The sequence below is a fragment of the Tinamus guttatus genome, unplaced genomic scaffold (assembly GCF_059628265.1).
Source record: "Tinamus guttatus ecotype Peru unplaced genomic scaffold, ASM5962826v1 Tinamus_guttatus_pri_ptg000070l, whole genome shotgun sequence".
Taxonomy (NCBI): Eukaryota; Metazoa; Chordata; class Aves; order Tinamiformes; family Tinamidae; genus Tinamus; species Tinamus guttatus.
Window position 1 is genome coordinate 2,391,147 of NW_028288604.1, and position 14,340 is coordinate 2,405,486.

Consider the following 14,340-nt stretch of genomic DNA (forward strand, 5'->3'; position numbering starts at 1 on the left):
CCTACTTTGGTGGTTTCAGGTCTCTGTGAATTAGAGCCTTTGGTTTCATGCTGTGGAGATAAGCCACTCCTTGGGAGCACTGTAAACACCAACTCATTGCATGTGCAGCAGTATAATGAGGCAGAGGTTCAGCACCGTGTAGCACTGCAAAACAAAGGCACAAACTAAAAAGAACTTTATTGCATATTACAACAGATACAATGGAGTTAACATATCCATCAAAAAGGTTTACAGAATCTACATACTTATTTATCAGTAGCTCATCATTACCAATACAAAATCTTTTTCCAAATGTAAAAATAATGGAAATTGTCAAAATAATAATTTCCAAATTCAATCCTTTTTCATAATATTTTCTCATTGGAATTCTGTTATACAATAACTAGTAAAATGAACCATGATGCTTGTTTTCAGCTATACCTAGCGAAGTGCTCACGGAATTTACAAAAAGTCACAGGCAGGTCAGCTGAAGTTTTTCCACTGGAAAACCTTAAGTAGGCTTATACATAAAGAACTGACATCAAGAAACAGACTAGTGGCCTGAAAAATAATTTTTAAAGTCTATTTAAAGTATACTTCTTTTAAATACATATAAGAACAATATTATATTTCAGATTATGGGTTCCCTAAGATCAGCACTTCAGCTCCAGGAAGACACTATGTTGAAATGATACTCACCATTGTACAGGGAACCTCCTTCAGCATACTCCATAACAAGACACACCTTTGCGGGGAGGGGACAAAAAATAGGGATGTTTTAAATGTAGGGGCGGACAACAGATTTTGTAACCTGAAAGGAAAGTGCTTTCAGAGGAACTGCAAAGAGACTGTACCTAAGCTAGCAGAAAATTTATCTATGAGTTAAAGAATCAGTTTGAAGGGGACACATATAGGTATAAGAAACACTAATTAGTTTTTTTAATTAGTTCATTAATTAGTTCCCCCTGTAGGTTAAGAAAGAAGAGAATAACTTCCCTTCACCCACCATCTTGAAAAACAAACAAATGCTATCTTCAAATTGCAGTTCATTTGCCTTTGATATGTTTTTCTTTTAGAGCAGCTTACAAAGCATTTTTAAATACAAGGACAAAATAATTTAGCTAAAAACAGTGACTGAGCATTAGTTTAACCAATTAAATAACCATTACTAGAATTAGCTAAGGACATTTCTGTCCTGTCACACTGCTTGCTTTTCTGCTCTGAAAATTTGCAGGATTATTGCAGCTGTGGCAGAAACAGTGACTCCTGAAGATGGCAAAGAAGGGAATCAGAACTGATTTACAAGGTATGAAGCATATATTGCTAATATACACTATAAAGACGAACAAAATTACATTTTTAGTATACCACATGTCATTTTGTACAATAACAAGATAAACTGAAATTTAATAGGTGTCTTGAAATAGCATTTGAGGTTTTCTTGAAATAAATTATTTTTCCATAGAAAAAATAAACTAAAAACACCAAACAATCTCAATCTCTCTATATATGTCCTTACTGTGGCTAAAACATATGCAATGTATATAAAACATAACTTTTGTGGGTTGATGCTTGCTTATGGCAAGCTTTATTAATATAAGATGACCAACTGTAACTTACTGGGTTTAGACAGGCTCCATATAACTTGACGATATTGGGATGGTTTACTCGTGACAGTTGTCGAAGCTGCAATACAAATCACACTTCGTTTCAAACCACAGGGGGGCAAAAAACACTACAGCTTTGTTTTCACATTTATAGCTTATACATAACATCAGTAATTGCAGTTTTATATGCTGCACAACCCTTATGCCCTGCATAACACCGATTTTAGGTATTACAACACTGATATGCCAATTTACATTTTTACGTAATTAGATTTTTGTCTAATTGGAAATAAGTTTCTTTAAAAAGTGAAAGAAAATAATTTATTTTACTGTGTAGTAAAATTATTTAGATAATACACACTGTGCAACTATGACATTCTGAAGTTTTTTTGCTCTTCTTGGGGCCTTTATGTTGGAATCCAGGTTTTCCTGACTTCATAATCAGTCTTTTACAGGAAAGAAAACTATTGTTCTTTTTTAAAAGAAAAACAACTATAAAATAAACCATGGGATTTAATGTGATGTAATTGCAAGGAGCTGTTGCTGCCTGTACTAATGGCTAGTGAGTGTTTAGAAGCATGACTACTACAGAAATTTTTGTACTGAATTTTTCTTTTACAAGTAAACAGATGAGTACATAATGAAAAGTAATTCTTTTCTTTAGGCAGATTTCTGAGGTAGCCTTGTGCTATCACATGCTGCTCTTCACCCATCTAGGGAACTGACGGTACTTTTTTCCCTGCACATTTCAAAAGTTCTAATAGAACAGAATGGATTATTACATCTGCTCCTTGCACTACGTAGGTTTCCTGAACCCAGTAATTCTTCAAGTAGTTGTAGGATTCTCTTCTTAAATACCCTTCCAACACAAAAACGTCAAGAGACTGACCAGATCCCAGATTCAAAAAGACTAAAATTAATTACATCACTAACTTACCATGGTAATAAACAACATACAAATATTTACACTGACAGGCCAACTACAAATAGTTCCTTAAACGTTTAATATTAATCTTAAAACTAAAACTACGACATGCTTTAAGAGATTTATTTTAATATCTTTGGCATATCTTGAGAATCCTCGATTCTTACTGACTGAATACTAATAAGCATGATATAAAATATCTATTTTAAATTATTTATCTAATGTTTGTTTCTAGAAAATACTATGCATCTTGGGAAGTTTACCGGTTTATTCAAGTTCCTCAAGATCTTTTAAAAGTAGTCGTCACTGGATAAAAAGATGACTTGTCCTTAAATGAGTTACACATTAGTAAACAAATATAAGAAAAAAATAAAATAAAATTGTTGTCAATTTAAGAAATATTTTTGAGGATGGACCTAATAACCCTGCTCTTGCTATGACAGATGAAAGAGGAGAATTGCGTGAAGAGATTTTAAAAACTCCTAGACATTTCTTCTGCAGGAAAGTATAAAGAATCCCACAGTGGTTGCCCTCAGGAGCCCTGTTAGAACAAGTACTACTGTGAGCATGAGAAACATAATGTAGGAGGAGACTATGTGTAACACTGAGAAAATTGTGGACAAAACAGATTTAGAAAACCGGGATATCTGCAGTTAACTTCAGGGTTCCTCAGAAACGGCAAACACCCCATCTCCAGACAGAAGCTACTTCAAGCATCCAAGAAATTTCAAATGATTTCCAGACTTGAGCTGAAAAATTAGGAAAGGAAATCCACGGTATCCTGAATAACTGATACTAGAACCAAAAATGAAGGTTTATGTAAAGGAGCTAACACAGATGTAGCTACAAATGCTACTGATGATTAACACTGGATTACTTCAACAGCGAAAGAAAAACTTAATTATATTTTCAGATGACACTTTTTTTTTTTTTTTTAAATCCCACCCCCTGACTTCTCTACACATAAAGACCTACATCTTAAACTGAAAAATGAGAAACTTCAATTCAGAGCAGGTATGACATTACTCTGGATCTGTTCATATAGCAGGACCTGGAAGTGTTTCTCAGCTCCAAGACTGCCCTGTGCAGTTCAGCTGCATCTTGACTCCTTCCACTGAGTGGAGGCCACTTCTCCCCTTCCTATCGCAGTTTCTGTGGGAAGTGAATGTGCCTCAGCAGGTCTGGTCTGTATAAAAGGGGGTGTCCTGAACTGTGTGTGTGGGAGTCTGTCTGCTAATACACTAAATGCACCCATGAACTTAACAGGAGAAGACAAAATCTACAGAAAAAAACTAAGGTTTTGCAGCAGGCTTACTGTACCTCTACAATGAAGGCTTTTCGTTCAGATTCACTTTCTATCTGTTTAATGGCTACATCTTTGGCTCGCCATTTTGCCTTGCACACCACACCAAAGGCTCCTCTTCCAACAACCTAGAACAACATAACATGAAATATTGAAGTTAAAATTTGAGAAAAGTTTTGTTTTCTAAACAGAAGCTTAGAAACATAATTTTTCACTTCTTTTTATTGAATTCTTCAGGAAGAAAATGGCAACACCCAAAAATAAGAGCAGAACAGGCATTTGCAACTTAAGGTTGAAATCAGATGATAGCGAGAAGGCTAATAGCTGCTAGACGAAAGCACAGACTAAAAAAAAAAAAAAAAAAAAAAAAAAAAGCTGTTGTACATATGCCTGGTAAGGGAAAGGTAGAGAGGAGAAGAAGGGAAAGAGATGGAAGGCAGACAACAGTACAAAAGCAGCTCTTTCCAATTCCCCCAAAACATGAGGGAGCCAAATGAGGACAAACAAGCAGAACTGGCGGGACAGAAATTCCATATTTGGCCCCAGCCAGGGGCCAGGCCTTTCCTTGCCTGGCTTTAACAACACCCTGTGACCATACTGTTGGTCCTAGACTACAAGTATGGATCCCGAGGAACAGAACGGACACTTTTTGTCCAGTGTAAACTTTTTTTTTTTTTTTTGTGAGGAGGGAGGGTAAAATTAGGGATTGGTGGAAAACAACAAGGATAGAATGGAAGTATCTACAGATGCAATAATTTTAGCAGTTTATTATGGTAATTTTAATTCTACTGTCTTCCTTAAAATGGCTAAAGGTCTCACAGAAATATTAGAAAAACACTGAAAAAACCTCCCTTAATTACATTTGAGTTCTTCACTAAAAAGCTATAATTATTTTTGACTTTATTAAAAAAATATTTTTGAAAAAAAGAATATTCAAAGATTAAAACATAGCCACCTCACAGAATTAAAGGTTGCATAAGAGTGAAGGTTTCATAACAATTTATCAGTAACTTTGGTCTGCGTGCGCAGAGGCTTGAACTTGAGGAGAGGACAGGGACACACCGACTATTTACCTAGGATACAGGGCAAACAGAGAGGAGCAGCTCCCGCCCTGGGCAGCCTCGGCCTCCAGGGCGCCGCGTGAAGCCATCGCAAACTGTCAGGAGCAATGATGGATCCGGTACAACCTCGAGCTTTACTATATGCGATATCCCAGGCTGCCTTTCCTACTTAATCTGGAAGAAGTATTCACTGCAAAAACATCCTGTGAAAGGGGCAGGGATGGGGCTCGTGGCAGCTCCCACTTACATTTCATTTTCCCCCCTCAAGTTTTCACCTAATTTAGTCTTTAAAGAGCAAATCTTAGAAAAAGTCAGAACAATTTGAACACTGTTAGAGTCCCCTTCAGCACTGTGTGCTAGAACCAAGTAATTTAATAGCACAGGAGGAAAGAGCTATCTGAACTTTAGTTTCTTCACGCTCATTCCTTCTTGTCCCCTGCTGCTGGTGCCACACCATATGCCTAGGCAGTAGTGCATATTCTGAATTATATGCGGTGCAGTTAATGGAATTATTGACACAACAAATCAATAAACAGCAGTTGATCTGTGGCACTGTATGTTTGGAAAATGATCTAAAAATAAACACATTATTTTCGTAAAAGACTTTTGCCCTCTAGGTGCCTTGCAAGAGAAAAAAAGGCAAGATATAAGGACAGATTACAAGTTTAGAAATAAAACACCAATGCTTCTCCTTCGTCACAGAGGAAATTTGTCCAGGATCAGCTGGTTACAGATTGAAAAGCAGGTATATATTTTTATTTTTCTTCCTATAAAATTCCCAGCAGTAAAAAGATATATTTTACTGCAAAACAACAAACAAACATAAAGCATGGCAAAAAAGTGGTATTTGCCTGTTTTCAAAAAAAAAAAAAAAAAGTGTTGAGTCTTATTTAAAGAATATGAACTATGCAAGATCCATAGAACAAACATTAGCTCTGCCTCCGCATACAAATAGTATCAAATGCTGTATATAAAGATACATGATACTGACTGGTAAGTATGTAGACTAGAAATCATGCAGGATATAGAGACTGCAGATATGTTAAGCTGTTAAGGATGCATTTTATCTCAGGGGATGTCAATGATGACTTTTTTTCCCCCAGAGCAAAAAAGGAAAATGCATCTATGCTTATTCATATGTACCATCTTCCTCTATCAAATGTCAACATTTTGCAGGGAATTGATTGAAATTTTGTATTAGTCACACACTTTTTCCTACTCAAAATTAAAGAAATGGAAAGAATTTTCATCCCTAACCACTAAATTTGTACATTACTTAGCTCTGCATGCTGGATATCTGGTGCATTTCAATTAAAAAGACCTCACTGAACATATTATATAGCAATAAAATGATTTGGGAAAACAATAGAAGCAGTTCTAAAAAATACAGCTTCCCTTCCCCCAAAAGAACCCCCTGCCCCCCCCAAATCAACAAGACCTGTGCTTCCAAACAGGAAGAAATCTCCATGTTATCTTTAATCTGTCGCTTTAGTCATTGGCACATTTGAGGCTCATGAAAGGCTCAAGCAAATTGAGCTTCTGGATCCCTCTGAGCTTCAGACACAATGCAAGACGGAGAAAAATACATACTCATCAACACTGTGTGAAAACGAAATACATTTTTAATTTTAGCATCTCCTATTTTTGGTATATACTGGCTCCAGGGGTACTGAGTAAGTATATTACTATTTTGAGTTTTTCACACATTTGCCCTTACTGCACATGGTAAGTACACAGATAAAAAAACAACATGGAACACTGAAGTGTCTAAACTGCCTATGAATAACAGTTTAGAGCCCTTAAAAAATACATGCCCATCTTGTTTATTACTCATTCAGCCAGTCTCAAATTCCAGCTCTGATTCCTCTGTGCTTGCTGCATTTTATCAAGCAAGTTGAAACACTTGGGCTTCAAATGACCATAGTCAACGGTCATTGACTACAGGCACGCTACAGGCAGCCCCTTTAGGGAGCAGTTTAGATGTGCCAGTTCTTTACAGCTAGCTTCTCTGACTAAGTTTATTTGTACTCAAATATTCCCCAAATTCAACCCAATTCTAAGCACCATGCTCTCTGTCTGGAATTCACCAAACAATCCTAAAATATACAAACAAAACAAAACCCTAAGCAGTCTAAGCAGTCATAAATTCCATTAATTTTAAGGTTTAAACTTGACAGACAGAAAGAGTTGCCGGAAGGTAACAGACCTGTGCAAAGTTTCATAAGAGAAAGGATGATTGAACTAAAATCTATTAATCAAAAAGCAACTTAGATTCTTAATACAGGACCACAGCTTATGATTGCCACAAACTGATACGGATATTCCTTGTTGAGGACATCATCTAACAGAGCCGCACAACACTGAGCTGCTGCTATTCAGTGATTCGACTACGTAAGCAAATGATTTTGGGAGGAGAATTAAATTATCGACTTCTTTAGAATATGTTTATGGAGCACAAAAGTGTCATCGCACACCTACAAACTCATTTTTGCTCTATGAAATTTAGCTTTCTATGAAATGTAGCTTTCTAAAGATACTATTAGCACTTAGATAGTTCCCTCGTTCCAAGAAATGTGTGCATCTCAAGCAGAGATAACTTTATTGGGTTATATTTTCATCCCATTGAACAGCCTTTTAGATTTCTTTTTCAAGAATTAAACTCATTTTAACTACCAGTCATTTAAACGTATTAGTAAAGCACTTGTCTCTTGCTCTATTATGGATTTTTAAAAAAACTTTTATAGTTTTACAGCATCCCAGGCAGCAGATTCTCGTTTTAAACACAAAATATGTGCAAAATTGAGCACTCCAGAGGAAAGACTCCAGTATGAAAATCTGGCTTGCTGGTCTGTCACAACCTAAAATTACTGGTCTTTGAGAAAAAAATAATCATTCAGCAGTCAGTCAAGTTTGCTAGAATCTATTGGCTGGGCTAAACACGAGGCACAGAAGAGTAGTACTGTTGGCTTTGTTTTGTCCTAGGGAAAAGCCTTTTCCCACTATTTCTGATAGTGGTTACATTGTCATTCAGTGGTGACCTCAGCTGCTGCTAGACAAGGAAATTTATTGCTATCTCATACGTACAGGTCTAGCTTTTACCACTGGGACACAGACCCTCCTTACTACTGTCAGGATTCTTTCCCAAGCATTCTTGAGGAGTAAAATCTCAGCATATTTTGCAGAAAGCAATCCGATTCATTCAACCAGCTGGGGTGTGCACAAATAAATCTAAATTAAGTTTAGATTATTAAGGGTTTACTAACACTTGCTGGGTGCCAAAATCATCCACGGGCAATTGGTGTTGTGTAACTTATGCTATATATGCAAACTCTAGTTCACATTACAACTATTTTCCTATGTAGATGAATGAGGGGCATCTTTCACTGCTATAACTAAACAAACTTGATACAGACATTTGATTTGGAAATGTACTTAAACTAAATTACAGAAATCAAAACTTGTATTTTAAATACTTACTTATATATATATATATATATATATATATTTTATTTTTTGGTCTTCTAAATGCCCAACTTTTAGGGCTTACTTGCTGAAAAAGGCTGAGAATTTGCAGATGCTACTTAAGATTCAATTCTGATTAACACACTTGGTTCTTTAAAACCAAGCCAAATGTACTCATATCAAAAAATACTGTTTAGATCATTCCTACAATCCTCTTCTAAACTTCCTCCAATTTTTCAGATTATTTTTAGAATGGGTATTCTGCAACTGGACACAGGCCTTTGTTTTTATAAACCAGAGTTGCATTAAAGAGGTGTTATCAGTCCCCCGCTCAGCAGCAGTTTATATGAGCCACCTTTGCTCTGTAAAAGAACAGGCATAACTGGTCACTGCATCTCATCAACTTTTTGAACTATTTATAAAACAAACAAAATCTGTATACTGTATATATCTTTCTCTTGTCTATGAACTACTCCATAATTGTAAAGAACACATATAATTCTCACCACACTTCCCAGTCAATGAAATTAATAAGTCAAAAATGTTTAACATAGATGAACATACCATAAGCAGCTCATCCTTAGTTGCTGGCATCTTAAGTAGGTTTTCTAAAATAAATACTTGGAATGCTTACCTGTTGATCTTTTAAAAAGGCTTCCTCAAAGCCCCTTAGAATCAGCAACTGTTGTTCAAACAGATTGTGGGAAATAAACATCAATATATGTTACAATGTATCAGGACACTGTTGAACAGTGACTTTCAGGTAATTTAGGCTTTCAGAGAATTCAAGAGTAACTTGCAACTGTGCAAACATGGCAATGGTTTTCACCCAGTCTATGTGAGGCAGTGGTGGGCAGGGCCACAGCACATGACCAGAGCTGCATCTTTTGGCTGTGCAACCCAAGGCCAATGCTCATCACGCGATGGACAAGTCTGATGGGGCTGTTATCAAGTTACACGATGGCTGTGGGATTTTTAGGAAAGAGGAGCAGGGGGCAGATTTCCAGGGCAATTCACAACCAAAGTCTGCCCACTACTTGAATAGGAAAGGGCTTGTGGGAAGAGGATGGCAGTACTTTAGACATACTAAACAAAAAGATTTAAAAATAGAGCCACGTAGCTTTTATTGTTAGCTTTACTTCAATTATACTAAGTTTTCAGATAAATTATGTAGTTTTATTATCTCAGCTTCCAATGATTGTCTAATCCATGAAATCTCAAAAGAACCTATTCGCATATTCAAAAATTTGCATGTTAAAGAGGGAATATTTCTGTTAAATTCAAGTTTTAAGTTGCTTTTCCTCTCTAGTTTTTAACATTCTCCCACTCTGTCACATAATTTTGATTTGACTCCGACTCATTGGTAGTGATTATCCCTGTGTTTTACTCCAACCCTTAAATAATGAAAAGGCAGTCTGAAGCTGGAGATAAACTTGACTTATAACTATCCTGTAGTGCTATTTCCCTTATTATAGTCACATACGACAGCCAAAAAAAAAGGTGTATTAATGATATTACCCAGCTGAGCTGAGCCGAGTCAAACCAAAATGAAAGTGCACTTATAGATCTCAAATTTATTAGCAAGGACTCAGGGCCTGCAAGTATTCCAGAACTTCGATATCTATTAATAAACTTGTGGCAGAGTGGAACTGCTATCTGCTGACAAGACAGCCTTGATAATACAACAGCAAAGCTATGCTTATACAAGCATTCATTTGAGTTTCCAGTATAGATCTGTTGACACTCTATTTTGAAACATCTGATCTAAACATCACAAAGTTTAATATTAAAATTTGGCCACTTGGAGTCCTTATAGCCATTCAAAAATCCTTGAAAATCCCTGGGTCCACATTAAGAGCATAGCGAATCCTCACTTACAATGTATGTTATGCCTGCAAATTTGATTATTTGCACTGAAATCACATGATGAGTAAGAGCTTAACATCCACAGTCCAGAAAAGGAAAGTGTAACATGGTTTTCTTGTTTTATTGCAAGGCAGATCTTATTTCCTCCTCTGTACCATGATACTTTGATTTTGTACACACTAGAGTATTCCCATTGCCTAATAAGAATTTGTGGTAGGACAGCTACAAAGAGCAAAATACTGCAATAATTTCTGGATTTCCTCCTGTAGTACCACTTCATCAACAGCTCTCATGACATTAGATGAGCTGGGTGATCTCCAATAGAGAAGCTACTGGGAGGATAATGCAACAATCTAATTAAACAAGCCATAACTTACGGCTTGGGCATCATCCATACATACATTTTGGACACATATTCCTGTCCCTGTAGGTGCTAGGTAGCCTAGCAAGACACAGGCCAGTCCTGAATACTAAACCCTAGAATGATAAACTCCACATTTTCAACAAGTAAAACTGCAACATAATCCTTGCTAGCAGACTTCCCAAGAGCGTTGTGAGGACTAAAAATTGTATAGTGTTTTATTTGTTTGAAGTGCTATGTGTAATTATATGTGCTATTCACTTTTATGAGACATCCCTGGGTACCTTTTTTATGATCTCCAAACTCCTATGAACTTTATTTTCTTCTTTGGGTAAAACAAGCCATTTCTCCCAAAGTACTTGATGTGATACCTGTGTTTTGTTAAATGTTACACAAATATCGGTATATATCAAACGCAAAGAATACTTTCAGTTCCTGAGCCCCACCAAATTCTCTTGCTTCAAAATAGTTAAACACATAGAGGGAAGACAAACAACTAGACGTACAGAATTAAGAAAGACCACAATTGCCAGGCTTGTAGAAAGGGGAAAAGGCATCCCTTTGGAACACAGTTTATGTTCTGCAGATTTCCACTATGTTACCATGAAAAACTGAAGTTGCCATGACGCTATTTGGAGGAAAATAAAAAGTTCTCTAATGTTCTACAGAAATACCACAAATTTTATGTCCTGTGACCTCTCTGAGATCACGTGAGCTCACTACAATAATTACCAACACAAAATGCAACAAGCCACACCAACTTTGCTGTTGTAGATATACAAACTACTGATCAAAACTAAATTTACTTCCGCAGAGTTATCTTAAGGAAAACCATTTGATTTTCACTAAGATGCTAATCTAAGAACAAAAGTGCAACACCAGCCTGAGCAGTCCTGGATATCCCTTAGGCCCAGGCTCTACAAGTTGACTCAAGTTCAGGATGGGCCTGTGCGGAGTAACTTTATTTCAGCTGAAATCTTCTTGTTGGACCTTTCTCACCAGGGAAGAACCTCTTGTGAGGCAGGGAGACTTAGTAAAGCTGCTGCTATATATGCTATATATGCACTGAGGCCTTTACTAGGGGTGTAGCACAACGCTACGGTCACATCCATGCTGCTCTCCTAGGCCGCCCCGGCGGGCCCCAAGCCCCTCCAATTCCCGCCTCCCAGAGCTTCAGGCAGCAATTCCGCCGGGAAGCTCGGGCGGATGAGCGGGGAAACGCTCCCCGCCGCCTCCGCCACGGCCTGCGCTGGGCCCCGGCGTCACTTCCTGCGCACGGAGTGCGGGTCACAAACCGAAACGTTACCCACCCGCCGTGCCGCGGCTGCAGAAAAAAAAAAAAAAAGGAAAATAAACAAAGAGCCATATGCGCTTTCACCTAAACAGCCCTAGATGCGGGAAAACAGCCAGGGGTGGTTTCCGAAACGGTCCCTCGGGTGCACGGCACGGGGGCAGCGCGACCGCCGGGCCTGGGCACGGGGAGCGGGTCGCGCTCCGGCGCGGGGCGGCCCCAGCATGTCGGGCGCCCCGCGCTACCTGCCCCGCGCGGCCCGCGGGCACCTGGCGGCGGAGAGGCCGCCGGGCGGGCCGCGCTCTCACCTCTTCCACCTCGATCTCCTTGTAGTCGATCTCCTCGAAGTTGAGCACGGGGGGCGTCTCGATCATGTCCGCGGAGGCGGCCGAAGTCATCCCTCCCGGCAGCGCCCGCCGGGCCCGCCGCGCCGGCCGGGCCCGGGGCTACGCGGGGCGCCGCGGCGGCTCCCGCCCGCCGCTGCCGCTGCTGCTGCTCGCCGAGCTGGGCCGCGGCGCGGGGCGAGGCCGCATCCGCGGCGGCCGCGGGCCTCAGCAGCGGCGGCGGGCGGCGGCCCCGCCGGCGGCGCCGCTCCGCATGGCGCGCCTGCCCGCGCCGGCTGCCCTAGGCCGCGGCCTCTGCGGCGGAGCCTGCGAGGCGCCGCGCCGGCGAGGGGGGCGCCGCGGGGGCCGCCCCCGGCGGCGGCGGCGGCAGTAGGCGGGGGTGGCAGAGCCGCTCAGCGCCGCGCCGCGGCCATGAGCGCCGCTTCCTGCTGCTGCTGCGGCTGCCGCCGGCGGGCGGCGCGGGGCGGAGCGGGGCGGAGCGCGGCCGGCGGGGCGGAGCTGCCGCCGCCGCTGCGGCGCGGGCCGTTCGCGTTGGTGCGAGCCTGCCCGGGGCTCGCCCGGGGCTGCCCGCCCTGGTCGCGGCCCACAAAGCCTGGCCAGCGCCAGAGAGCTGGCGTGCGGAGCCGGCCTGAAGAGGCTGCGCCAGCCGGGAAGCCGGGAGGGGATCAAGGAGGAGCGTTCGGATGGGGCTGGGAACGCTAAACCACATGCAGTTCTGTACAAGCTATGCTTTCCGTGATAGCTTGTTGTTTTGCGCTGGCTTTTTCTGTCAACCCATGTAATTAGATGAGGATTTCCAAGAACCCAGCGATTTGCAAATCCCAGACTTGGTGCAGGCACCAGCTGACTCGTCGCTGCCTGCAGGATGGGACTGGTCTCCAGAGCAGGAAGGGCCAGCATCGTTGCCTTGTGCAACAACTCCCTGTGTGTGCCTGGTGGACGGGCTCATGCCCTCAACACTGTGAATTCCTGTTGGATTTTCCCATATTGTTCAGTGTAGAGGGATTTACAGAAGCTTCTGTTAGAATTGGGAAGGTTCCACGTCACCGCAAATCTGGTCAATAGGTGCTTGATCCAGCCATGGGGTTATTCAGCAGCCCTTGTTTCTCAAGGGTGACATCTCAATCTAGATGTTGCTTTTCGCTCTGATGTTCACCAAATATGTAGTGTCAAGATGATTCATCTAACTCCAGCTTATCCTCAGGAGTATGTTCAAATTTTGTGGCCGTGAAAGCCATCATTAATGTACATCTTGATCATAACATGACATGGAGCCACAAAGTGGCCAGGTTTGTACCTGAGGGATTGAAGGAAGTGTATCACTGTCGTGTAAGATGCTACTGTCATTTCTGGTGCTGAGGGTGCAATATATATGTTTTCAGAAGTTTGAGAGTATAGATTTCTGAGGTATTGGGAAGTTGCCCGTACGATTGAAAACAGACTTCTAACATTTAGACCCCTTGCAAGAAATTCAATGCTGAAAGAAAGTCCCCTAAGCTCTTTAAGAAGGGACTCACAGCAGCCAACACATGAAGTCGATGAACATCAAGGAAAAGAATGAATTAAAGAATGTGTGGAAATCCATCACTCCTGTTTTCAGATGTAACTGCAAACTTGAGACTAGTGTTAGGCTGGAATTCTGAACTTAGAGCTTTTTTTATTATTTAATATACATTATGTACTGGAGAAGGTGAAGTACATAAGTGTCCTTTTTTTTTTCGGAAGGACAGGTGGTGGTGGCCTATAGTAAAATCAACTGAATATTCAACTTATAGTATGTTGCCTAGGCTTCTTGATGATGTATGTCAAGCAAGTGGCAGTTGCTGTCTTTTATGTTTTAGTGGTGCTATTAACAGAGGTGCTGTTACCTTTTCTTTTTTATGAGAATTAAAAGCATGGAGGAAAGCATTCCAATTAGAGTTGTTTGTAAGGTTCATTTCCTTTCAGAAATTGATGTAGAAATATGTATCTCAAAAATAATGAGTTCTTGCTCTTGCGAAAGCAAAATCATCATCATTATCAAAATGTCACTGTTGGGAAGATCAGATAGGGTTTTGAGTATGTTGCAGTTTTTATGATTACTTCTTTTTCTTTTCTGACTGACACAATCTTAATTAGATGTGTGTTGCATTTTGGGACTA

At 40.5% G+C, this 14,340-nt stretch overlaps 1 protein-coding gene across 1 annotated transcript; it reads right to left on the bottom strand.

Annotated features, from left to right (window-relative positions):
* Window positions 1–26: 26 nt before the first annotated feature.
* Window positions 27–12,323, bottom strand: LOC148595736 (mitogen-activated protein kinase kinase kinase 7-like). The gene is made up of 5 exons (XM_088519775.1): window positions 12,164–12,323; window positions 3,832–3,942; window positions 1,600–1,665; window positions 679–724; window positions 27–164 (listed from the first exon to the last, which is right to left on the bottom strand). The coding sequence occupies exons 1-5, from the start codon at window positions 12,251–12,253 to the stop codon at window positions 94–96; spliced, it is 384 nt and encodes a 127-aa protein (XP_088375901.1). The 5' UTR covers window positions 12,254–12,323; the 3' UTR covers window positions 27–93.
* Window positions 12,324–14,340: the final 2,017 nt, after the last annotated feature.